General features: G+C 43.4%; 1 protein-coding gene across 2 annotated transcripts; it reads left to right on the plus strand.

The window, feature by feature from the left end:
- Nucleotides 1-2,545: 2,545 nt before the first annotated feature.
- Nucleotides 2,546-27,009, plus strand: LOC133968455 (rap guanine nucleotide exchange factor 4-like). Of its 2 annotated transcripts, XM_062404508.1 has the most exons (30): nucleotides 2,557-4,576; nucleotides 8,436-8,578; nucleotides 9,188-9,276; nucleotides 10,210-10,356; nucleotides 15,076-15,148; nucleotides 15,527-15,582; nucleotides 16,997-17,103; nucleotides 17,234-17,355; nucleotides 17,695-17,878; nucleotides 18,365-18,449; nucleotides 18,565-18,625; nucleotides 19,121-19,197; nucleotides 19,750-19,896; nucleotides 20,569-20,663; nucleotides 20,816-20,901; nucleotides 21,357-21,435; nucleotides 22,162-22,312; nucleotides 22,401-22,489; nucleotides 22,612-22,639; nucleotides 22,722-22,797; nucleotides 23,003-23,149; nucleotides 23,286-23,383; nucleotides 23,618-23,743; nucleotides 23,990-24,168; nucleotides 24,269-24,359; nucleotides 24,447-24,497; nucleotides 25,292-25,379; nucleotides 25,491-25,555; nucleotides 25,653-25,707; nucleotides 25,812-27,009. In XM_062404508.1, exons 1-30 carry the CDS (start codon nucleotides 4,509-4,511, stop codon nucleotides 25,937-25,939), a joined length of 2,991 nt encoding a protein of 996 aa, XP_062260492.1. In that variant the 5' UTR covers nucleotides 2,557-4,508; the 3' UTR covers nucleotides 25,940-27,009. The 2 variants fall into 2 exon arrangements, 1 of the variants encoding a protein (XP_062260492.1); XR_009924107.1 differs by lacking the exons at nucleotides 21,357-21,435; nucleotides 22,612-22,639; nucleotides 22,722-22,797; ... (8 more) ...; nucleotides 25,653-25,707; nucleotides 25,812-27,009 and having other exon boundaries at nucleotides 2,546-4,576; nucleotides 22,196-22,312.
- The last annotated feature ends 103 nt before the right edge of the window (nucleotides 27,010-27,112 follow it).

The raw sequence follows: 27,112 nt of genomic DNA on the forward strand, positions 1-27,112 counted from the left end.
TGATGTATGTGTGTGCCTACCTGTGTGTGTGTGTGTAAGCGAGTGTGTGTGTGTGATGACAGTCGGTGCAGTACCTGTCTCTGTCTGTGAAGCTGGCTCGCGTGGCAGATGGACTGGACCAGACTTCACTGGACCGGACCGACCCGTGCGGTGCCAAAGAATGGTTCTGCTTGCTGTGACCTGGATCTGACTGGAGACCATTGTCCCAGGTGGCACTGGGACCTAGTTGATATAAATACTGGCCAATCACAAAAGCCCGCTCCTGAATGAGGCTAACCATGAGAGGATGGGGAGGGAGGGGAGAGGGGAAGTGAAGGAGAGACGGGAAATGAGAGAGTGATGTCAGGGTGGGTGGCAAGGTATAGAGAGATTGTAGGATAGTGAGTGAGGAAGGGGAGGAGAGGGAGATGGAGACAAAGAGGAGAGAGAGAAATTTAACCTGGATTTGTTGAAGAGAGAATTAATCGGGGCGTGGCAGTCGTATGAATTGAGAGGTGCACGTGGAGAGAACAGCACATTACAGGTATCATATGTGCTGTGGAATAAAGGCCAATCAATTCTGTTTCCAGCCACGGCGGTGTTGTTTAGGCGAGTGGGATGAGAAATAAAAAAGATCTGTGAGTGCCGTCATAATCCTTAACTCCCATTTCTCTCCCCAGCAGCAGGTCACCTTGACTTCTGCAGAAGTTTGTTTTGCTCCCTCCTCAGGCTCACACAGGGATTTTTAGTTCAATTTAGTCCCTATGACAGTCGTGTCTTCACATGCACACGTACACAGACACACACAAAGTCACAGTGAGTCTGAGCACAGATGTAGTGTTGAGCTGTATGTGTCAGCTGCAGGTGGATGGCTTAACGTGTATCATGTTTTGCGAAGCACATATTGTGATGAGAGCTAAATAATCTACGTTACACAAAGAATAGGAGACACAGATTCATGAGCCCCTATGCTTTCTGTCTCCACTTATTCAGCTAAACGGTGAGATTTATTTTCTGATCTCAGCTTATCATAAACACTTTATATCTGTATTGGGTGCATGTCAGGTGTAACGAGAATGCTTTAACGATAGTATAGATTTATGTCGACATTACAGAGTGCGTCCACCAGAGAGCACTGAGCAACTTTATCTTCCTGTCTTTGAACTATATTACAAGACTACTCAGTACTTATCTGTGTCGCTAATATATCAGACAAGGATTCAATGGATCATTGTAAAAAAATTTGATATAGCTTATATGAACAAATAAATGCTAAAGCATCTTGTGATTTATTTTATTTTTTGTGATATGCCTCAAAAAGATCATTGTGACTTTAGTAGATTTGTACTTCTAACTTTAATAAGCAAATTCATTTACTCTGTTGATTTTAAATAGTCAAGGAGGAAAGGACTGATGCCATCTTTAAACAAATAATCTGTTTTACAGCTGATATCAGCGTGTGCGTGCGTGCTTGTGTGTGTGCGCGTGTGTGTGTCTCAGTCATGAAGACAGTTATGCCCCATATGGTCGTTCAGTCAACCATATTTGAGTTCCTCTCTGTGTCTGGATGTGTGAACTGCACATTTACTATTTAACACCACCAGTGATAGTGAGGGAATCCTGTCATGATAAATATGTAGAGCGTGGCATCACAGAGTTATGGATTCAATCCCTTCCCGGGTCCAACATAATGAAATCCAAAACTGTAATCCATGTACGTGCTTAAGAAAGAGGCTTAGTCAAGCCAGTATTGACCTGTATGAACCTCAGATGTACATTCATTAATTATTTGTTTTTAAAGCATTATTTCATTCTATGCTCTTATGTTCTTTTCTTACCTCATTATCAACAGCATGGTGAAAACCTGCTCAATCACCGGTCAGCATTACAGTCATGCGTCGGTGCAGAAGTGCCACTAAGGCAGGTGCAAACGTCCACATGCACATCTCAACAGGTTCATTCTCACATAGCAATACAGCTGATGCAGCAGAACTAACTGCTCTATCAACATCAATGTGCAGCAGGAGGAGAAGGAGAAAGAGCCTGAATTTCAATAGTATTCCTCCTGCCTCCATTGTGTCTCATTCATCATGTTACAGACAACTGGTTGCTGTGCTTTCCCCTGAACAGGATATGAACACATCTCCAAATTCCTCTTTACAACTGGTGTTCTCTCGTTTCTTCTCTCCAGCTATTTTTCATATGCATTGGGATATAAGTTAGCCGGTTAGCCGGTCCAACATCCCTGCCTCTCAGCTGCTCCCTCTCCGTCTCCTTCCCCTTCTTCCTTCCTTCCTCCATTTGCTGTGTTGGCTGCGGACGTCCTGGTGACAGTCTGCTTCTCTGCTGCTGCCGTCTCTCGTGTTGAAACACAACAAGTGAAAGTATAACGCTGCTTTGTTGCTGTTCGCACAACATCTCAGAATCAGAATCAGAATCAGAATCAGAATCAGAATCCCCAAATGACTTATGAAAAACAATGTCCATCCAATAGGGCTTTTTAAGTGTAGACATTTTCTCTGTCGCTGCTAGAAACATCTCACGTATGGAATCCTTCAAGGCCGCGGCAGAAGCATCGTGCACCAATGCTTATTTACATCAGCGCCTCCGCAGAAGCAGTGCTCATATACAGCTGCCTTATATGGTCGGCTTAATACTGACCAGGCACATGTTGGGCTGCTTTTCTCCTTTTCGTCAGGAGACATTAGTACAACCAAATCCCTTTTATCATCATGATTCATTGGTCAAAAAAATGGTGCGTTATGTACCAGTATGTACCAAAGGAATATCATCACATCTGGAATAGTGATCATTGTAATTATATGATATTTCAATAAATAATTGTCTTTTTCTTATACTTAGGGTTGCAAATATTCACTGGCACCAATGAAGTATGTTACTGTTCCTACTGGTTTGGTGAATAGCATTTAACCGTCATGCCAGCAGTCTGATAACTTGCTGGGGGACTCTAGTTTACTGTGACCTTGAAGTGTAAAACACAGAAACAAATCACAAAACACAATCACAAGAGATAAATTGTGGTTTAGAGTTTGTTGGGTTTTCTGATTTGTTGTTGTACTTGTTGCACATCATAGCCCTCAAATAAAACTATTATAAAGTGAATACTTCTCTCCTATTGTTGGCCAGTTCTCTACAACCTGGCCACCACTGAGAGGAAACTGAATAGGAATGGCTTCTTGTTGGGGTGGATCTCACTGGATGTGTTTTAACCATAAGGTTCAGGGAGTGAACGAGATGGATATCACAGCTTCCTTTCAAAATATTTTCTTTTTTTTATCCCCAAATGACTTATGAAAAACAATGTCCATCCAATAGGGCTTTTTAAGTGTAGACATTTTCTCTGTCGCTGCTAGAAAAGCACTGGTGTTACTAATAACACTGAGAATTGGCTCTGTTGCACTCAAGCGCCTGAGAGTGAGCCAAGGAATTCATTACTGATTTATAAATATTACCTCCGCCAAGGAGGCTGTGCTTTCCCCCCCTGCCCTTTGTGTATCAGCAGGATTACTGCACATAGTTCCATGAAACCTGGTTGAAGGATGGGTCAGGAATGAACCCATTAAACCTTGAACCAGATCTGGACCAAGGGGAAAATCAGAAAAATGTATTTTCACTTTCTTCAACATTGCGACATTGGTGTTCTTTTTACCTTTAGATCAATTTCCCATTAACTAATGAATTGATCTCAATTTATTTTTATCTGTTATATTTAGGGCAGAGATATATCTGATTGTGTGCAATTTGGTGCAGCTTGGTTCTGTAAAGAGAACGGTTGGTTCCTGGCGGAGGTAAGTGCTCGGCGGAGTGCCATTCTAGTTTGTAGTGTATACCGGTGAATGTGTCTCAAAATGTTCTCTATGGATTGAATTCAATTTTCATTTTATTTGTATAGCACCAAATCACAATATCCATGATCTCAAGGCACGAAAAAAAGAGAAAAACTCCCTCATTAACCGGAAGAAGCCTCAGAAGCTAGATCCAGACTCCATGTGGTTGTTAAAAGACCAATGTCATTTTGGTGTTACTAACAACACCTGTGTGACTCAGAAGGCATGATAATTATACTGTGATAAATGTTCATGAATATTTTCATCTCCAAAATATTGTTCCCTCACTGACACAGTATTGAAGTGTGGTGAAACATGTGTTCTTGTGCGCAGATAGTAACATAGATAGGTTTTCCTGCTACTACTGACACGCTGAATTCTCTTGGCCGTACAGACAGTAACATGTCTAGTATCTCCCTGATGCATGCACCACAGTGTGTGTGTGTGTGTTAGTGTGTGTAAGCCCTCCAGTTGCCCTCACAAAGCCCACTCAGGCAGACTGACACAAGTCATCTGCATGCCTGGGTAAAGGCATCATCATCATCATCATCATCATCGTCAGCAGCAGCAGCAGCAGCAGCGGCGGAGGGGCGGAGGGGCGGGGAGCTCAGATCCAGCAACGACCACCGACGGACCGGGAGAGCCTCCTCCGGTAGCATCAGCACACACCAACCAGGGAAGATGGTCGCGGTGCAGACGTCCCCCACCCCGGCTCCTGCGGCGGAGTGGATCTGCTGCCTGGATAAAAGGTGAGTCGGCTCCGCGGTGCAGCTCCACACACGACCCCGCTGTTTTCTCGTTCATTCATCCGCGTCAACGTGTTTCATCGGGAACCGGCGATTGCTGCGTGCGTGCGTGTGTGTGTATACTGTCTGTGTGTGTGTGTGTGTGCGCGCAGTAATAGCGTAATATCGTGTCATGTCAAACCCTCCCGTGGTTCCCAGCGGATGCACACTCCTCATCGACTAATGGCAAAAGCTGCAGAGCAACATCATCTCACACCTTTTCCCCTCCTTTCCGATCTCCTCGGTCAAAAAGGCGTCGGTGGCTTCGAGGTCCACTGACACGTCTGTGCTGTGGAAGATGGCTGATGAGGCGCACATGGTTTATGTCTGTGTGCTTAAATCAAACCGCTTGGCCGTAACGAACACACCACTTGGGCGTGTGCGTTAGTCATCACACAGAGGCACAGTCCCCCCCCCCATTTCACAGTTTGTCTGCTCCGACTGAACTGCACAGGTAGCAGTACCTGAACCAATCATTTCACAGGATGATGATCAACATCTAATGGCTGCTGGGAGATTTGAGCCTCTGTGGACACAAAGGGTTTATACCTGGTGTCCAATAGAGATGACTGGCTTTCAATGACTCAATGAAAAGGCAACTGTGCACCAATTACTGGAAGTGGGCAGATGATACATCTCGCACCTTAAGAGAAATCAATGATCTAAGACACACACAACACTGCTCATACACCCACACATTCTGAACACACCTCACTGTGACACATCCTCGTGTTACCCCTGGCAACCAGGAGCTACCATCTTGTCTGCTCATCCTCACCTGGAATAGGAGTGGGTGCATGCACGTCTATTTAGTCATTCATAAAAAGTAGTTGCAACGGAAGATTATTCGGATTTTGGATTAATCCGCAAATTTGAAAAAAGGCACAAGGAGAAGGTGGCCTCTCCAAACACCCCTCAGTTCACTTTAGTATTATAACATCACTGAATATTCACATGTGAGAAGCTGAACCCTCTACAATCGTGGGCATTTTTGATTTCTGTAAAGACTTAAAATGAACATTAATGCCAATAAGTTCTCTGTCGATTGAGTAAATGATCAGTCGAAAGCTTCTTTTCAGCTTTAGAATGTTAAATATAATTACCACAATATTATTGTTTGATGGTTGTGTCTTATTATGCTCTGTTGACAAATCTGGAGTTTTGGATTAGAACATCCGCCAAACACTGAACAATATATATATATATATATATATATATATCTTAAATCAAATGCAGCCCATAAGCAGTGGGTGTCAGTAAGAGCAGGTTAAGTCAGAAGAGGAGCCGGGACAGGATGTTATTATCGAGCACCAAATGCTCCTCAGCTATATGCGCCTCTTATTCAATCAATATCCAGCGGCCTGTGTGTGTGTGTGCGTGTCTGTGTGTGTCTGTGTGTGTTTGGGAGCTTTCATCTACAGTGACTGTTGATGTGAGCGAGTCAGGAATTAGAGGCAGGGAGGGGGGAGAGTGAGGTGGAAGACACAGAGGTTCAGATACAACCCACTCTGATGTATCTGTCCGAAGACATTTATTGCAAGTGAGTGTGAAGTATGTGAGATAAGATCAGATTTGTGTTGTTCAGGGCCCAGCAAGGTAAAAGACAGCCCAGTCAACACATACACCCCCCCCCCCCCCCCCCCCCCACACACACACACACACATGCACACACTTTCTGATGACATACCAGGATAGAAACCCATTAGGCTTCCAAGTTAAACTCAGTGTTTCCTCCATGGAACAAGTAGGTTAATTTGCAAGGATGTCAAGGGCTGGATGAGGGATTTGATGACTTGTTTTTTAAAGAGTAAATTGAAGAGTGAGCGGCGTGCACAGTGATGAATATTCAGTGTTTTAACAGGATCTCAGGTCGTTAGTGGCGATGCAGATTGGTGTTGAAAGAACTCTGCTACACTGACATTTAATCTGCCACAACAGGAAACATGTTGGTGGCGACATTTTGGTCAGCCAATGATTTATTTGTCTGGAAACACTGATTTATATTTGTTTAACTTCCCCAGATGGAGGTTCGCTAAAATATTCTGAAGAACCTTCTGGTGTCTCTCTGTTTCCTCTGCAGTATGTTGTCTATTCGTGAATCCTGTGTGTGTGTGTGTGTGTGTGTGTGTATGTGTGTTTGTGTAGCAATAATTTGTGGTTGAAAGCTGAGATCTTTGCTGACATGGGCACTGTGGGAGGGCGGCGGAGTAAAGGAGAAGTCAAGGAGGAGAGAGAAGGGCGATGGAGGGAGGGAGAGGGGGATAAGGTGAACACCTCTCAGGTCACATTGGTTGTACGCCAACGGGCGAGGCAGATTCCACCAGACAGGCAGGGAGCGAGCGAGCGCATGCATGACAACGAAAAGAGAAAGAACAAAACAACGAGGCTTTGAGCAGAAAATCGAAACTGACAGATCTTAGCCGTTTCACTGTAGACGGAGAGGTGGAGGGGTGGCGCCGGTGCTGTCCTTATAACCCTGTAGAGTCAACCTCCATGTTTCTCCCTATTACAGAGTGGGAGTCCCCCTGTCGAAACCATTAACCCAGTGCACTGTGGGATACGACTCTCTGTTGGAGCACCGAGGCAGTAGGTGGGTGATGGGAGGATGAGTCAGAGACAAGAATAAAAGGAGAGAAACACAGGAAGAGAAAGAAAAAGACCTGTTTGTAATGGCAGATGTTGTGGGACTGGGAGACATGTTTGGCAGTGCAGCCCTTTAAGCACATTCTGTTTATCTGGGAGCACCGTCCCAGCTACTGAGGGCAATCTGCTGCTTTGGAACACAAATATATGTGTGTCTATCTCAGTATGCACATGTGCATGTGGGTAAAGAGGAAGTCAACGCTGCCTGTGAGCTTGCGAAACATAAATAAAGGGATAGTAATGGCTTGATGTATATCTGAGGATAAGGATGGGAGGGGGCACACACAGTTTGTGGCAGTAATGGAGAGGAGAAAAATAGGGAGAAATTGACAAAGAACTTGCAAGTCTGGATTGAGATGGAGATCAGAGAAATATTTAGCGGAGGCAGAGGAAAAAGAGGGAGAAGAAGAAAGCTGGGAGCGAGGGGGAAGGAAGGAGCTGAGGGAGGATTGGGGATAGACAGCCTCCTGTGGGTGAAGGAAAGAGCCCACCCTGCATTAGTTATTCTGTATGAACACACACACACACACACACACTCACACACTCACACACACACAAACTCATGCACGTGCAAGGCTGAGTCACGAGCAGAGGGGAAATAAGTGAATGAATGGGGCTAACTGCAGCGTGTGTTACTCTCATACGATTTAGTCTCCCCCCCCCTCGCTCTGTAGTTCTCCTCCACCACATTGCAGAGCAGAACGTTTAAGCTGTCAGATGAAACTTCTGTGTGCTCCCTCGTGTCTGTGCGCGCTCGCCCAGATTTTCAGCAGTGACGCGCTTGTGTGTGTGCTCAGATTTAAGCGTATTACAAATAGCTGCCGAACAAATGAGATCCTGCATCCACACCCCTGTGGGGGGTCTGAGCCAAGCGAAGTAACGCCTGCGGCTCTGTGCTGTTATCGCTGAGGCACCAGACTGAACAATGAACCACACGTACACACACAGTGTCACACAAATCCATAGACAGCAATAGTACACCACATATTTTTCATGTTTTGACATATTCACTGGTAATTGCTAATATTTAAATTGAAAACAAAGCCCATTCCACAGCACTCTATAGGTTTTAGATTGATTTCCTATCCTCCATCACAATGAGCAAGTTACATTATGCAGTTAAACACCACTGATTTACTATTGGACCCCTAATATAAGAGCTACTGGTGTTTGTGCACAGGCCCTCGGAGCGCTCAGGAGAGGACGTGGACATTATCCTGACCAGACTGAGAGAGGTCAAAGCGTTTCGGAGGTTCCCGTCTCCGCTCTTGGTGCAGATCTGCGCTTCAGCCTTCTACGAGTGCCTGGAGAAAGGCATCACGTGTACGTACGCAGTCAAACACACAAACACACGCTACAGTTGGATTAGGAGATACATTGCTACGCTACAGAGAATTATACTCTTCTGTTTAAATGATTGAAAGTCGGGCTGCAGAAGATCTTTGATGTCTTCGTCTAAGAGCTTTTAGCGGGATGCATTGGAATGCTGGGTTCAGGCTAATTCAGGTGTGCATATAAACCATGCAAATGTGAGAGGATGTGACCTCTGGGGGTTTCTGTACTGTAGAGCCGGACCAATGTGGATCCGATACAGATATTAGGTAGTAAAACATTTCTAATACCAGTATAAAAGCTGACCTGAGTGTCATAAAGAAATGGCAATGACTCCAGATGTCATCATGAAACCATTTGAAACAGTTTATTAGATTTCCCTTTAGTCACAAATATTTCAAGAAATACAAAACACAAATGATGTAGAATTTGAAAAATGATACTCAAAATAAACATATTTTGGCAAATGTAAACATGAATTGATATCTTTTCTGCATTGGTTATTTCGTATAATGCAAACGCACATGCTAACAGTGATATGTCTGTCCTGGTTTAATGAATTGAATGTATTCTGACACACTGTTACTACACTGTTTGCAGTGTTTCGACAGGGAGACATCGGCACCAGCTGGTACGCCGTGCTCTCGGGTTCCCTGGATGTTAAAGTGTCAGAAACAGCCAACCACCAGGTAACGTCATCAAATTCAATTCTTACCGCTCAGACTGGAGCTACAGACACGATAACCTGCTCACTGTCTGTTCCTGTTGTGTGTCAGTTCTGCGTTTATCCTGTGATTTGTTTGAAATGAAATGTCTTGGTTCATGGACACCAATGGACGCAATTTGTTTAGAAAATGAATTATTCCTCATGGCTGCCATTTGCAGGCTGCTCTAGGTGATGTTAGAGGGCCGGTCCTGCACGACTCCCTTTATTGCCGACTTTGTTTTACCACATTAGTTTATGTCTCTCAGCTGCTTAAATACGCCGCAGCAAATCAGCCATGGCGCCGAAAACAAGTCCATTGAGAATCATGCTCTGGGCCTGGCTTTATACCCTTAATGTGAGAGCCTGGAAATAGGGTTATAATGTAAATATAGAGGAGGAGAAGGACATGTGGGGCGAAGAGAGAGAGAGAGAGCGAGAGAGGATTTGTTTCTCCGGGAAAGAGATAAGGAGCCTCCCCATTGTGAAATGTCCCTTTCATGCACTGTATGTCGCCCTAAAGTGCAACCACTGGCCTAGTTTCTGTGGCTGGATATGAAATGACAGTTTGGACAGCTGAACAAAGGTTTCCATAGCATGCAGAGTACTTGTCTAAATCAATGTACAGTGTGTTGTGTGTCTGTGTGTGTGTGTGTTTACATTTCTCTAGCCTGTCCAATTAGCCTGTCCAGCACCTAAAGATATTTCCCTAACAGTAGCCTCTCATATTTGAATTCATTTGCATATATTTCCATATGTTAATCTGTCTGCTCACAGTGTCTGTCCACGATCGTTAAGCAAACCTTAGACGTATTGATGATTATCACTGCACCAGTGTCTCAGTGAGTTTAGTGTTTCATTATACTGGTATAAAACCGGACCATATCACTGACAGATTAACATTTCTGTTTGCGTGCAGGATGCAGTCACTATTTGTTCACTGGGGATTGGAACGGCGTTCGGTGAGTCGATCCTGGACAACACACCTCGCCACGCTACCATCGTCAGCAGAGAGACCAGCGAGCTGCTGCGCATCGAGCAGAGGGAGTTCAAGAGCCTCTGGGAGGTGAGGGAGGGAGGGAGGGAGGGAGGGAGGGAGGGAGGGAGGGAGAGAGAGAGAGAGAGAGAGAGAGAGAGAGAGAGAGAGAGAGAGAGAGAGAGAGAGAGAGAGAGAGAGAGAGAGAGAGAGAGAGAGAGAGAGAGAGAGAGAGAGAGAGAGAGAGAGAGAGAGAGAGAGAGAGAGAGAGAGAGAGAGAGAGAGAGAGAGAGAGAGTTAAATACAGTGAGTTAAATACAGTTTGGAGCTTCATGATTCCACATTAACTCTGTCTGACTCCTTTTCGAGACAAACAAGCATTGTAATTGTGCTTTTAACCACAAGAGGGCTGTCCACCACACCTTTGCTTTTTGTTCCCCTTATTGGGTACACTCCTCAGGATACATGCAGCTTCGAGTTGTGTAAGGTACAGGGAGAGAAGGGATGGTGTAAATACACTGTGTGTGTGTGTGTGTGTGGCACTGGATTGCTATTGCAGCATTATGCACCCAACCAATCATGATGTGTGGCTCAGGTATCTATGGACTCATATGAGCCTATTGCACTGTGTTGGAGTGAGAAGCAGTTACACAGGAGCCTGAGGGGATCTTTTGAAATGTCGTTGAGCCAGCGTAGATGACTTTTTTAATGAATAGATATAGATAGAATTTATTTGTTCATAATCTGCTGAATATCCTGAGCGGTCGCAGTTAAAATGTCAGATCCTGGCTTGCCTCGTGGCAGATATTGTCAGGTCACTGCACAGAAATCCAGTGTAAATACAATGTTTCTCAAAAGAGCACAAACCTCCACCAGCTCCCAGCAGTCCCCTTATGAAACCACATTTTATATCATTTGATCCGAATGTTTGATTTGGATCTGCACCTAATTCCACATGCTCATAAATATCAGTAATAACCAAGTCCCTCAGATATGTCAGATTACTTTCATCAAGATCCATGAACTATTCCCTGGGAAATTGTTAAAAATGTCAAAAAATGCTCTCACAATGTTCAAGAAAATTCCTGCATCCTGATTATCTGAATGCTCTTCCATCTTTAGATATTGTGGAAATCTGTTGAGCAGTTCTTCAATAATCCTGCTGACAAACAAATGTAAAGTGTAACCTCTCTGGGCTTCTTCGATTCTACTGATTAACATTAGTTCCTACATATGTACTTTTGCTGCTACAAAAGTCAATAGGATCCAATTTTTCAGAAACTAATGACCGAAATGCTTTTTATTGACAGTCATATGGGCACGTTACAGATATAACTTAAATCATTAAAACACTTTTAAACGCATTTGTATATGAGATAAATAAATTCACAATGAGCAATTCAGATATTGCCAACAGATACTATATCAGACACCTCTCTTTGTAGAATAAAGTACTCAGTAACATGGACTCTGGCGTCATCTTTAGGAGTTGGCAGTGTGGTCACTGCCTCTCTGTGGGCCTCCTGGTTGAGGTCACCATCTCCATTCACAGGGTCTCACTGGGAGAGGAAGTCCTGGCAGAGCGAGGGGCAGTTCACTGTTGCTTCCCAGTCAGCACCCTGACCCTCTGCGCTGCGCTTTATTCAATCTGTTATTTTACATTGTCAGATCTGAAAGGTTTCATTTTCTTTTAGATTGAAAACCAATTTAGTTTTTGTCTTCGGTTTTTCCATGTATACATCATTCCTCTTAACTTAGTGTGACAACATAATATAATACAGTTGCAAGAGGTCCTTTTATTTCTTATTAAAGGCAAAACATAGATTTCTTGTGTCCTCCTTTGACACTTCTACACCTCAAAATCAGACTCCAAATCCACCTGGATACTTATAGTAAACACATCATTGACTTTAAAGCAGTTGGACAACTTTATTATAATTTCCTATGTTTAAAAACAAAACAAAAAAGAGGCATGTGTGGCTTGATTTGCTGCTCTGATAATCTATGGTATATTTTACTTAAATTAATAATAAAAAAATATTTGTATAATTTATGATAAAAATAATGACGTCTTCAAAATAATTATAACTAAATAAATTAACAGGAAAATAAATTCCATTTAATTCCACAGGAAATGATAAAAGCAAGATAAGACAACAAGTGATGCTGAAAGGGTGGGCGCCAGCCATCTTGTAGTGTTTTGTTTGTCGCCTAAGTGCACTCGGTCTCTCACTGTGTTTTCTATTTCAGGACAGTAGACATGAAGCAGAAAACATAGCCCAGGGTAATCCTGCTTTGGATTTCATTCAGCTCATAGTAAAAAGATGTTTGTGTGCATGTGTGTGTGTTTGTCAGTGCTTGGGTTAATTTGTGTGTGTCTGCGTGTGTGTGGTGAGTGCTACAAAGCCTCAGGATGAATGTAGTCATGTGTTTGATGAAAGGATGAAAGAAAAAAGCGCTGCTCCATAATTCTAACACTAAGTGGCACTGAGGTGAATGAACAGGGTGTAGATGTACAACAGCTTGTTCTTTCTGATGGATATGTGCAAATAAACAGTGTGTCAGTCTGCGGTTGTGTTGCCTGGCTGGTCTACGCACGATCATCCCTCTTGGCCGTGTCCCAGGTCAAGCTGGAGATCCTAGTCATCCTGGAGAGTTGTGTATGGTTGTGATGAGAACACAAACGGTCTGTGGTAAATCATTCAAAACGTAAGATTAAGATTTACCTTTAGGTTTCCAAATGCCTGTAACCCTGGGCAAGTCATTTGAAAAAAGGCACACGTAATTAATTCTGGCAAAATAATCATAAAATGTGACATGAAACTGAACAGGAATATGTTTCCTCACTTAAAACAGACACAAGCTGCTGAATATCACAGTAAAACGAATTAACATAACAACTCATTGACAAAAATAAATATTGAGCTGACTACAATAAAGGTTAATGATGGCACAGGCTACACAAATAAACAAACACAGTTTTTTATACTTAATTGATACAAATATTAAAGCTGAAACATTTGATTGTATGAGAAGCCCCTTACAATTTAATTCAACTGTAAAGTTACATCGTCCTATATTTTAAATGTTTTTACTGCAAAATAAAGAAATCGCAGAAAAAATCTTGCAGATGCTTGTGACCGTCTGATGTCACAATAATACTATTTATGCATATATCATTTCACAGTAGTATACTGTATAGTATAGTATAGTATAGTACGATATACTGTGTATATAGAATGAAGTCCAGAAGGCAGGCCAAGACGAACCTGGCCCTCTCAACCCATTTGTTTGTTCAGGTCCTGCTTCCACACCCCCCAGCCGACCACGACTGCAAATCCCAGTGTTGTAAAAGTCAAAGAGTGTTCAGCATGAAGGAGAAGACTTGGCCCTTGTTGTACAGGACATCTGTGCTATTGTTACTGTAACACAAGTTTGTGGTGACTTTAAAGATAATCTTCCTCAGCTCTCATGGCTACTGTCCTCCTGGTCTAGAGAGGTATACGAAGTAAAAGAGAATAAAATCTCCATAACGATGTCTTTTCCCCCAGCTTCCTTCCTATTTCCTCGCTCACTCCCTCCTCACTACTCCTTTCATTCACCTCCTCTTGTTGCTTTCTCCGTCTCTCCCTCCCTCTTTCTCTTCCACCGCCGGAGCAGCCCAGTCATACGGCGACTGAGATCACCGTGGTAACCTGCCAGGGGTAGAGTGGTTCGGTTCTTGGCGAGAGAGAGAGAGAGAGAGAGAGAGAGAGAGAGAGAGAGAGAGACACTGAGGCGACTGTGTGACAGGAGGAGAGAGAAATAGAGAGAGTAGCTTGTTTTGAGCGGGATGCTGTCCTGTGGCGTGTGTGTGGGTTGTAGCGGAGCAGAGGGCAGCTCTCTGGGGTTCTAGGCAGCTGAGTGTGTTCCCTCAGGTGAGTCCTGCTCCTCCACTGTCTGTGTAGTCTGGACTGTGCATGTGGGGAACATAGTCCTTCACTCTCAGTTTCATACTTTGTGTAAATGGACGTTGCTGTTGTTGTTTTCAATATTTGTTATTGAAACCTCCTGAGATAGATTTGTCTGTAATATTGGGCTCTGGTCAATCATCTGATTGTCCTCTTGGTTACAGAGAAGTGGTTTTTGTGTCAAAGGGAACAGAAGACAGACGTCCACTCTGTCTCCCTCTCTCTCACTGTGTGTGTGTGTGTGTGTGTGTGTGTGTGTGTGTGTGTGTGTGTGTGTGTGTGTGTGTGTGTGTGTGTGTGTGTGTGTGTGTGTGTGTGTGTGTGTGTGTGTGTGTGTGTGTGTGTGTGTGTGTGTGTGTGTGTGTGTGTGTGTCCTCAGTGGGCTTGGGTTACTTGGTAATGACCTTGCAGATGACCAGTGGCACTTTCAGGCTCATAATTACCTGCTGTGTGTATTTAATGTCTCTGCTGTAGAAATGAAAACACAGTTTATTATTTATAACAGCTGTAAGACCAACATCTGTACACACAGAAGCATCGGTTGTTCTCGTTAACCCCGGTTTAAATGCTGCTGCTGTGTGTGTGTCTGTGTGTGTGTGTTTGTGTGTTATATAATGTTAGTTGTTCTGCATGTAAATGATCCTGGTTGTACAAAGGGCTTTGTTTTGAGGGGTATTTGCTGGGCGTGCGTGTGTCTGTGTTTGTGTGTGTGTGTGTGTGTCTTTGTATCGACATGGAATGACTTTGACATTTTCTAGAAGACGATGTCGTAGAATTGACCCGTCGCAACAGTTAAGATGTAAATGTTTTATTAATTTGACACTGGCTCAAGGTGCCCGTGTGTCTTTTTGTCTTTTAGAAGCATCGTCAGAGCCTGGCTGGACTGCTGGCCCCCCCTTATGGAGCGATGGAGAGCGGATCTAACAATGACAGTGAGCACGCATACACTCATACACACACACACACACGACAGTGGGTGAATGGTGTGTGATAGAGAAAATGCTGTGTATAAAACAGCCGTATGAGTGTGTCTGTGAATGAGGCTTTTACTTTAACATCTTTGGAGTGGTTGTAAGACTGTAAAAGCACTGTAAATGTGGCTCTTATTACTTGAAAAGCAAAAAGGAGTTCTTCATGTTTTATTTAATGAATGGAGTGTGTCAAGTGCTCCGATGTCTTTTTTACGATCCTCTCTACTTGCTTCGAGCAGGTTGTTTCCCTGCATGTTTTTAGCATTTAGCCAATAAGCGATTTAAGAAATGGTTTATGTATTCTGCAGAAGACTTCACATGCTCGTTTTTGCTCCTCAGGACTCACAGACAAGGAGAACATTCACTCCGACTCGGCAAACAGATCTCACAACAAGGTAACCCACCCACTCTGCCTCAGAGTTGTCTTGGCTTTGTGTAGGAAGTCATGATAACAGTATCCTTGAAATGAGCTCTGGTTTTTGAGAACTGGGTCTTTCCTCTCGGCAAACACAAAGCATGAATGAACCAAACCAGCCTCAGTTTGTCTTTGATTCCTCTGTCTATGATTTATGAGACCTCTGTACTTGTGTGAGAATATCTGTGTTGACAGCTCAGCATGAAAATATGTATTTATATCGGCCAGTAGGTTAGTGATGTGTGAAGCTACTTGATTAGTATATTGTATGTTGTGTGTTGTATGTATGTCACGAACAGCATGATAATAAGAACCTAGTTTAACCGGAGCACACTGTCATAAAAGCGAGCACCGCCGCATACGCACATGTTTGTGAACCAATCAGAGTGTCAGAATGGATTTTTTAAAGGTGTGTGTGTTTTTTCTGTGAAGTGACGAGTGAGGACTCACAGCTGTGATCCTCTGTACTTATGCTAATGCTAGCTAATGCATGCACGTAGAAGAAAGATCCCATCTGCTCAATTAGCATGCCTTTCTTTGTTGTTTTCAATAGCAGTGTGTGTGTGTGTGTGTGTGTGTGTGTGCGTGTGTGTGTGTGTGTGTGTGTGTGTACACATCTGCTGGTTTCCTCTGTCTGAGATGCAGGTGTGATCTGCAGGGTGTTTGCTTATATGTGCGTTGTTTCCTGTTTTCGAGTGCTTCATGTATATCACTTGCAGCACGTCAATCAAATCAAAAGGATAACATTTTATTGTATTTCTGACATTTTCTCCAAAACATTAGTCTGTCACATGAAGCTATTTATCTTGGTAAATTGACACATCGGGCACGAACGTTGTATGACCTGATTATAAGTTTGAGGTCAAAGGTCAAAGTCAAGCAGAACCTGGCGACTATACATGGGACGGACATGTAGACATATAGGTACAAACATTAAAACACACAGTGTTGGTGGGACAGCCAGGGGGCGCTGCGTCCACACGTCCTTGTTAACGCCTCAAGAGAATCCTTTCAAATATGGACTCACAGATGAACTGATTAGATTTGGATTTTCAAAGGTCAAAGTCACAGCAGCATCACTGAAAGGTTTTTGGCCTCTTGAACATGATGTCTAAAGTTTGTCTTGTCACTTGGACTCAAAGATTGATTCATCCTACTTCAGCGGTTAAAGGTCATGGTGACCTTATATAAATCTGGAAAAAAATTCTCTGGATTGAAACTGCACTGGTGGGCGGATATATAAAAGAGCGTGGTGGTGATTCTAGTCTTTTAGATGTGGTTTAAGAATGGCTTTACACAAATGTTGCAGCACAGAGTTAGAATAAAGGATTGTAAGTGTTGCCTCTTGGATTCCAATTAACATCTCCCCGCGCTGCCTCCCTGCTGTTTGGCAGATTCCCTCAGAGAAACTGCAGAGAGCCGGGAAGGTTCTACGTAACGCCATCCTGTCCAGAGCCCCGCACATGATCCGAGACAGGAAGTATCACCTCAAGACTTACAGGTAGGATTGTCTACAACAATACAGACTGGTTATTTCTTTTACAGAATTTTTATTTAGAAATACATGGGCTACTGTTAATGTCTCTGCAGTTTACTGTTTGTGTAACCTTGTGTTTTTGTGTGTACTGCAGACAGTGCTGTGTTGGCACAGAGCTGGTCGACTGGCTGGTGCTGCAGAGTGCATGTGTGCTCACACGGTCCCACGCTGTCGGGATGTGGCAGGCGCTGCTGGAGGAAGGGGTGCTAAACCATGGTAGCTAACACTTTGGCTGTTTTTGTGACTTTCTCATCATGGTGCATGCTGTTAAGTTATGGTTATTACTTTGCATATCGTTAAGTGCAATTCAAATTTAGCGCCTTTCAGAGTAAAACATGGTTTGAGGGTTTTGAATCTGAATGTTTGAATGATTCCAGAGGAAAATTTAATTAGAAGTTTTAAAGCATGAATATAAAATAAAGATCAGATTCACAAATTTCAAAGATGATTTCTGAAATGATTTTTCGAGATGATAAAAAACAAAGAAGATACGACTCTGTTTGAATGTTTACATGTCTCCTTTGACACGTGTGTTCTTGTCGTGTTGAACTTCAGTGGACCAGGAGCTTGGCTTCCAGGACAAGTACCTGTTCTACCGTTTTCTTGATGATGACGAGGAGGACACGCCGTTGCCTAGTGAGGATGAGAGGAGGGAGAGTGAGGAGGAGCTGCCGGAGACCATCCTCTTCGTCGCTCAGATTGGACCTGATGCCCTGCTGCGCATGATCCTCAAGAAATCGTTAGTCAGCCGATTGTAGTGCAGCATTTACATTACACTAGCAACACATCACAAGTTGATATTATTATATATATGATATGTATATATATATATATATATATATACATATCATATATTCATGTACATTAAGGAAGCTCATTCACCATACTTACTTCCTGCTGCTTTTTATATGTAATTTACTCCTCTATGGCAATATTTTCTCTTTTTCATTCATACTGTAGTGAACCAAATCGAATCTAAAACCATTATATAGCTTTGTCATTTCACATGATGATAAAACCGTATGCTGTATATATGATGAACTGAATATTTTATACAGTATTATCATAGTGAGTATTCTTCAAACCACTTTAGCATTACGATGTGTCATCTGCAATATCCTCAGCATGATTAGTGGTGTAGAGCATGCATGAGATGTTGGTGAGTTCATTCTGACTAACCCCTGCGTGTGTGTGTGTGTGTGTGTGTGTGTGTCTCTCTCCCTAGGCCTGGTCAGAGGACAGGAGATGACCTTGAGATCATCTACGATGAGCTGCTTCACATCAAGGCCTTAGCTCACCTCTCCAACACTGTGAGTCAGCCAGAGGCTACACTTTAAGAGTTGAGGGAGAAGTGTGTGTCACAGGCGTTCCGATAAACCAGTTTAGTCCCACTAACCACCATTAACTGTGTTTTGTGCTTTGCAGGTGAAGAGGGAACTGGCAAGCGTTGTGATTTTTGAGTCACATGCAAAAGCTGGAACCGTGTGTGAGTTTTCACTTTGAATGCATTTTTGTTTGTGTATCAGTTTTTCTGTAGGCTCCACACAGAATAACCTTATTTCAGATGCGTGGGCTGAGAAACGAAATCAATTTTAAGAGTAAAGAACACCCACCTACTAATTACACTCCAAAGATATGTTGATATTTGTACACATTGGGATTAAAGCATGCTGAATTGGCATTTCCTGTTTTTGTTATTTCTTGTTATACTGTTAGACACATGAGGTATGATGAGCATCTCTATCCTTTGATGTCCCAATTTGTTTATAGACACTTGTTTGCGATGGACATTGGAGATAAAGATGTCCTCAGGAACTTTTAGTCAGACTCCAAAATATCCAAAAATATGTGTATCATGTCTGTGTGTTTAGGTATTCCTCTCCTCCCCCAGGGGAGAGAGCGCCTGCAGTTTGAAGTCCTCTGGTGTTCAGGATGAATAAGAGCTTTAGTCACATGTGTACATGTCCTCTCTATCTTCCAGTGTTTAACCAAGGAGAGGAGGGCACATCATGGTACATCATCCAGAAGGGCTCAGTCAATGTGGTGATCTATGGCAAGGTGTGTGTGTGTGTGTGTGTGTGTGTGCATGTGCTTGAATGCATTCACCCACCTACATGTTTATGTTTTCCTAGTTTTTTTGCACATGAGCATTGTTCCAGGTTTCTGCTTCATTAGATGATATTTCCTCTGCATGTCCTGATAAGATTTGCTGCTCATTGTGCCTGAATGGATCCCAGCAGCAGATTGCTGGTGTTTCCCTGCAAGGCCGGGAACCACCAGTAGAAACTGCTCGTGACTCATCAAAGGATTAAATGGCTTTCAGGGATTTGTACCGCATACACAAATTCACACCACACAACCACTAGACAGGCACATGCACTGTTCGTGTTCATGTGTGCACACGTTGATCATAATTTGACTGTACATACACAAAGGTATTCTGCACATACATGTACACATATGTAGACACACACACGATTCATCCCACTCTTAAGTGCTCCGGCTCCTTTCTGACTTTTGCTCAGGGCTGATAACTAGTGAGCTGTTTGTGTTAGGAGCTTTGTTTATATCTTGTTATGTGTTTGTGTGTTTGTGTGTGTGTTTCCTCAGGGTGTTGTGTGCACACTCCACGAGGGCGACGACTTTGGGAAGTTGGCGCTGGTCACAGATTCACCTCGAGCTGCCTCCATTGTCCTGAGAGAGGACAACTGCCACTTCCTGCGTGTGGACAAGGAGGACTTCAACAGGATACTCAGGGTGAGAGCTGGACATTGTCCTGTCTCTGATGGGTCACACACAGAGTTACACAAGCATCCGATTAATCCAAAGTGTTCACAGAGTCAGAACTGGATCAACTGTTTCAACCTGCAAGTCAAAATGTAGATGTATTCACTGTACTCCTTCTAAATGAAAGGAAAATCCCATAAATTATATTATTCAGTCTGTCAAAGCTTTATGCTGCACCGTCTGGTAATGCTGTACAATGGTTGTCTCCCCCCACTGGTATATAGGTGTATTACATGTAACCTTTTAGAATCCCCTGTTTTTTATTACTTTAATAATAATTAGAAGAAGAAGAATAAGGATAAGGATGAGAATAAATTAAATTTCTACAGGTCTTTTAACAATGCTCAGACACATAATATAGGATTAAAAAATAATGCAGAATATCTCTAAATGCAAATCACATGTCACACACAGATAAGATTTATATTCAGCCTTCATACACAACATCAAAAATGTTTCCCTTTGCTAAGGTTTGACATCTGTCATTCAGCACAACATTGCCTATATGACAAACACGTTTTTCTACTTGGCACAGAACACACAACTTGATTTGATCACACCAGCGCAATCGCACACAGGGTTAGCTCACTATTTGAGGTGCAGTGACACCGTGTTGTGTGTTGTGTGTTGTTGTTCCTGCAGGATGTGGAGGCCAACACGGTGCGTTTGAAAGAACACGAACAAGCCGTGCTGGTGTTGGAGAAGAGTCCCCGAGCCTCCACTATGGGAAGCATCAAGTATGTGTGTGTCTAGGAGCACATGTCCGCATGTAGAAGCAACAAATGTTCATACTGACGTAATTGGAGTAAACAAAAAATCGAAATGTGCTAATCCCTCCTTCAGTTTGGCTTTAAAGTGTTGATTTGTTTTTATTGCAACACTGTTGAAGGTACACTGTGATATCAGGGATGCCAGAGAAGATTCTGGAGCACTTCCTGGAGACCATGAGGATGGACATACACCACAATGATCCAGGTAGCCAGATGGAAATGATGGATTGGATTTGAAAAGATGGTTGTTGAGGATATTTTGTGTCATACATTGGATATAACTGTATATTGAGAGCTCCTCATATTGTTCAACTATCATATTTTTCTTCACAAACATAACATTTCTGATGAGCCCAGGTCATTTATTGTGATATCATGTTGTAGGCCATGGATTTATTTAATGAAATTAGCACACTGTGAGTTTAGGTTTTTCGTTTACCCTCAAATGAATCCTTTAATTAAACCCACAAACACTGATGTTGTTATACATATCAGAGGTTTTGCAGCCCCCGAAATCATAAGCCTCATAGTTAAAGATGGAAGATTAGATAAATAAGAGGAATGGCTTTTTCACAATCTCTTTTTAACCTCCTAATTCTCTTGCACTTCATTTCCTTGGTTTCCCCTCTGACTCTCTTCCCTCTCTCCCTCTCCTGTCAGACCCAGCGGTGGACGATTTTGTCCTCATGCAGTGTGTCTTCATGGCCAACAGCCAGCTCTGTCCTCTGCTCATGGCACAATATCCTTTCTGCCTTCACGCTCTCTTGCTCTTGCTGCCCCGGTGCTTTCGGCATGTGCCTTTTAAAACTCACATTATGTCAGTGATGCCCACTTATCAAGTGCACTGACATATCAGAACAGCAGCCAACATGTTCTGTTGACAGCATGTCAGCGGTGCCGGTTGCAGCTCAGCTTATGGAAGCGCTGAAGCAGCAGTTTGCCTTCCAGCACTAATGAGCTGCCTCCTCACCTCCTCACACCATAGTAACAAGTTGTAATCCCAGACGAGAAGGTCTTTTCTCGTTGTCTTAGTCATTGAAGTGCCAGTGCTCAGCCACTTGTGTTCTACAGCGGCTGCAACCATGATTACGCAAAATATAAACAATAAACACTGCCCTCATTTTTATTGACGGATGCGCTGAAGTGAATTTATTACAGCCACGGACTGTTTCTAAAGATGGACGACATGTCTCCACTTCTGAAAATGAAGCCAAAATATACCAGAGTACGAGCGCTGCCATCTTTGGAGGCAGAGTCTTCACAGTAGAATCTGTGATGGAGCCGCAGTAGCAAGGTCTCGATGACCCACATGCTCAATCAAGTCAGTCTCACCTGTCAATCATGACGTTTCACTTCATTCTAATAGCATCAAATAACTAATTCAAACCAATCTTGCCCGAATTTCTTTTGGGTCAAAGTCCAATCCACAATCTATCTTTGTATTCATCTTTAACCTGGTGTGCACCTACCATGCGCCCTCTCCACCCGGCTCTGAGCAGGAGAGGTTGGAGTATGCTGTGAACAGTAAGAGGAGGGTCCTGGTTATCACCCTGCGCTGGGCCAACACACACTCGTACCTGCTGCAGGAGGAACCTGCCGCTCTCGCCTTCCTGGAGGTAAACCAGAGCAAAGTTTCAAAAGTAGTAAATCCCACCACTTGCACATGGGATGACTGTGCGTCCTTCTCTCTGTCCCTTTGTGCAGGAGTTGTACGGAAGTCTATCAAATGACTCTCGGGTGCTGAGAGCTCTGAAAGACTTAGTGCCTGACCTGGAGAAAATCATCAAATTACAGTAGGTTTTACAGCTCCCACACATTCAACTTTCTCTTTCGTGTTTTATGTTCCAACCCCAGTTAAATTAATTTAACTAATTGTTCATTGCATCTTTTTTTCTACACTTCTTTTAATTTGTAGTTCAGAAGAAGCCAAAGCAACTAAAAAGGTACGTTCAGACCAGTGTTTTTAGAAGATGCTGCATCATAGTGATGCAGATACTCACAAGCTGCTCTTTGTAACTTTGACAGAAAACCCTATTACGACAATTCAGCAACGGAGAGGAAAGGCTGCAAAAGAAACAACCCATTAGGAATCAGGACGACAGTACGTACAGGGAACGCAAATCTTCACTATGATCTCATTGTATCTGATGTAGGACTTGTTTTCCTGTTTTGTTTGTTCTCGATAAATTCATCTTCATCTTGGACATTTGATTAATTCATCAGATGTGATCACAAACCATGTAATTGTATTTCAGGATGTATTTTGTTTTGTGTGCGTGTGTGTATCTGTCTCTGTGTGTGTGTAGTCCTACTAAAGGTCTACTGCAGCGATCACACATACACAACCATCCGGGTCGCCGTGGCAGCAACAGGAAGAGAAGTGATTGCTGCTGTGGCTGACAAACTCTGCACCACGGAGGAGCTGGTGTTGCTCCACCTCAGCTCGGCCGGTGGTAAGAACACTGCTCGTTCGTCATTTCAGCAGCTTCTTGTATCTTAAAAACTGATCCAGGATCTTTGAGGTGTGTTTGAGTAAATGTTGGGTCATATCTGGGTCCTGCAGCTGAGTGATCTCGCTTTATGTTACAGAAAAACTGATGTTGAAGCCAAATGACGTGTCAGTGTTTTCGACTGTGAGCATCAACGGACGACTGTTTGCCTGTTCTCGTGGACAGCTCAGCAATCTGGTAAGAAGACATTTTGATTGAACTGGTTTATAGCACTAAGAGTATAAAGTAGGTATTGCTTGGGGCAATATTTGAAAGCATACTGGACAAAGAACCTACACATCAAATACAAGTAGAGTTGGAAATGTGATGTGATACATGTGTCCCGATGTGTGTGTGAACCTCTTCTCACTATTTATATATTTGTTATGCTTGTGAATTTTCATGTGCTTCTGTTCTTTGTGTGTGTCTCAGACTCCTCACCCGGAGCAGGAGGGCCCCACTGCAGGCTCCATGTCAACCTTTGAGCTGATGAGCTCTAAGGACCTGGCTTACCAGATGACCATGTATGACTGGGAGCTGTTCAGCTGTGTGCATGAGGTATCACACGTGCACATACACACTGAGATCTACCTCAGGCCAGTGGTGACCAGATAACGATATGTTACAGGCACAGTCTTATAGTCTGATAACAGTTTGGATCATACATCTGTAACCTTTAATTCAAAGTTGGCATGTTACAGGACCTGTCCACTAGATGCACTCTAAACCTCCTGCTCCTCCCGTCTCCTCCCGTCTCCTCCCGTCTCCTCCCGTCTCCTCCCGTCTCCTCCCGTCTCCTCTCAGCACGAGCTGCTCTACCACACGTTCGGCCTGCAGAGCTTCAGGAGAACCACCGCGAATTTGGACTTGTTCCTGCGGCGATTCAACCAGGTTCAACTGTGGGTGGTCACTGAGGTGTGCCTCTGCGGACAGCTCAGCAAGAGAGTCCAGCTCCTGAAGAAGTTCATCAAGATAGCTGCACAGTGAGTAGGACCTGCTGGAGACTGTCACGTGCTTCACATGCACGTTGGGTTCCTTAATTTCTTCGCTTCATTTCTCACTCGTGTGTTTATTTGTCTGCAGCTGTCGAGAGTTCAAAAACCTGAATTCGTTCTTTGCCATTATTATGGGGATGAGCAACCCAGCTGTCAGCCGACTGAGCCAGACCTGGGAGGTAAAACGTCTTCCTCCAGAAACGCATCGATCTCCAGCCTCCTTTCCATCCTCTTGTTGCTAAACTCCCTTCTCTGTTTATTGGCAGAAACTCCCCTCCAAGTTCAAGAAGTTCTATGCCGAGTTTGAGAGCATGATGGTAAGCTCCCAAACAAAAGTGGCTTTTGATAATGTCTGTAACGAATCAGTTCAGCTTCACTACAAAAGAATAATGTAGTTATTTACTGTGAGTTGTATCTGAACATGCAGAGTAACACAGCTAATTTCCGATGCAAGTTCCATTCAGCACAATTTACAGCAGAAATATAAGAAAAACATAGAGTAGCTAAAAATCTGGGCGAATAAAACCTGTTCATTTGATGTCACCGCATAATCTTTAAGAAAATTTGAATCATACTCATTACAGCAACAGTCTTGTAAATTCCACTCCAAATTCCATGTTTTTTTTGGTGCATAGATCTTAAACTATTGAAGATACACAAAAAGTATGGACTCCCTATTGAATCCATATTATTTCAGCTACACACTGGTGGTAGTTACAGGTTTGAATCCCTATTTGCAACCACTTTCAAATCCGCTAGATCCAGGTAATCAGTTGGATCTGCACCAAATTGCACACACTTATGAAAATCGGTCCGATTATTCATTAAGATTAATAAGAATGTCTGGATAACCTTATCTCGCAATGTTGAAGAAAGTGATAACAAATTCCTGGATCTGAATCAGAATTGAATGGGTTCTTTCTTGGCCCATGTTCCGAGTTTCTTGTAAATCTGTGAAGTTGTTTTAAACATTATCTCAGATATAAAATCGTACTGCTTGACGCGATATCGTCCGTGCTGAGAAAGAAGAGCAAGTAGTGGTTTGGATCATCACGGTGAACCAACCTCTATGTGTATTAGGTTTTTACTCTGTCACTTTGTCTGTTAACAGGACCCATCCAGAAACCACCGGTCCTACCGACTCACTGTCACCAAACTGGAGCCGCCGATCATCCCCTTCATGCCCCTCCTTCTCAAAGGTCAGTCCCTGTGGATGTCAACGCGTCTCAGTACATCTGTGTACTCTGTGCCTCATGGAAAACATTGTGGGACAAACATGGCCGCCATTCATTCTCATTATTTCTCTTCAGATATGACATTCACGCACGAGGGCAACAAGACATTTATTGACAACATGGTCAACTTTGAGAAAATGGTGAGTTTCTGTGCGCGAAGAAAAGGCAAAATGAGTTTTCTTTAGGAAAAATAACCCCTCGCACTCGACCAATATTTGTATCTCTTTATTTCCTCAGCGTATTATAGCTAACACGATTCGGCAAGTGAAGCATTGTAGAAGTCAACCTTTCAGTGAGTGACACTTTTTTAATCACATTTATCTACTGCCTTTTATTGTAAATCCTTCAAATGACATTGTTCTTCTTCCTCTCCACTTCCTCCCGTCGCCGTGTCAGATCCCGACATTTGCCAACCAAACAAAAACCAAGCCGAGGTGCGGGGCTACGTCAGGAAGTTCTGCGTGATTGACAACCAGAGGGCGCTGACGCAGCTCTCCTACCGGCTGGAGCCTCGGCGGACATGAGCTCCCGACCTCCCACCGCCATCGCCTTCTCTGTGACGTCAGCATTAGAAAACAACAACAACAAAGACAAAAACACACACATGTTACCTGGATAGAAATAATACGACTTGAATTATCAGTAGCAAATCACAACAGTAAAGGATTCTTGTGGCTCCAGGACTTATACTGTGCCATTAAATGCCTCTTCTTCCTGGACAGACAAACTGCTCAGCTGCTCTCCCGTCGCTGTGTCGTCCCCCCCCCCCCAGACTGATGGCTTATTAGCTGTCGCTGTTTGGGACCTGTTAGATAGAACTGTAATGTATAGAACTTGAATCAATATCCTGCATGATTGAACTTCATAGGCTTTGGGTTCTATACAGTGGATTTCTATCGGAGTGTCCTGTGATGTTGTGCTCCCCCCCCCCCCCCGGATAAGCCTTGTTTACAATATATTACTGTACCTGCCTGTCAAGCAGAAGCATTCTCGTGACGGCCCGACACAGAGACAGAAAAAAACACGGAGGAGCCCACAGACAGTAGTGAAGACTCCTCCTTTCCCCCTGTTGGATATACAGATGAATATCACACCTATTTACTCCATAACCTACATGAGCGTGTCTTTAGGATTCAATGTCCTTTAGGTGAATATCGATGTCCCTGAACTAGTCATAGAACTCCAAAGCTACTTAACAGAGTATTAGTCAGATTATTGCCCCAATGATATCGCAAAAAGTGTAAAAAAAAAATGTGTCACCGTGCGACTGTGACCGGTGTAAACGGTTGTAGATGGTGAAGTTGCTCGCTGGGACCGGTTCAGCCGATTCCAGAGAGCGTCTCGCACTCTGAGGCGAAATCTCGTCGTCTCCCAGTTTGTGTCAAGTCCGTGTTCAGTCTATTTATTTTTGTATCTGTGGGTGTAGAAGTTGAGTGTGTTCTTGACATTGACGTGTCATTAGTTTTCCTCTGACCTCAGGAGCTTTTGATGTGACGGTGTGTCAGTCAAGAACTGCCTCCCCCTCCCCCCAGAGCAGCCTGTAACTGTACTGTTTGTGTGGTCTGCCTTGTAAATAAAGAAATAGCTAATTTAACAGTGAAAATAGTCGGATCACCTTCTTCAAAAGTGTGTCCTGCCCAAAGTGGTGCCGAGGTTTGGTGATGCCAGTCGTCTGTTTGCCCTGTTCCACTGGGATC

This window comes from Platichthys flesus, chromosome 14 (assembly GCF_949316205.1).
Source record: "Platichthys flesus chromosome 14, fPlaFle2.1, whole genome shotgun sequence".
Lineage (NCBI taxonomy): Eukaryota > Metazoa > Chordata > Actinopteri > Pleuronectiformes > Pleuronectidae > Platichthys > Platichthys flesus.

Coding starts and splice junctions, on each gene's coding strand:
- LOC133968455 (XM_062404508.1), top strand. CDS start 4,509: ATGGTCGCGGTGCAGACGTCCCCCACCCCGGCTCCTGCGGCGGAGTGG. Junction 17,356..17,694: donor GGAAGGGGTGCTAAACCATG/GTAGCTAACACT, acceptor GTTGAACTTCAG/TGGACCAGGAGCTTGGCTTC. Junction 24,498..25,291: donor CCGAGTTTGAGAGCATGATG/GTAAGCTCCCAA, acceptor GTCTGTTAACAG/GACCCATCCAGAAACCACCG.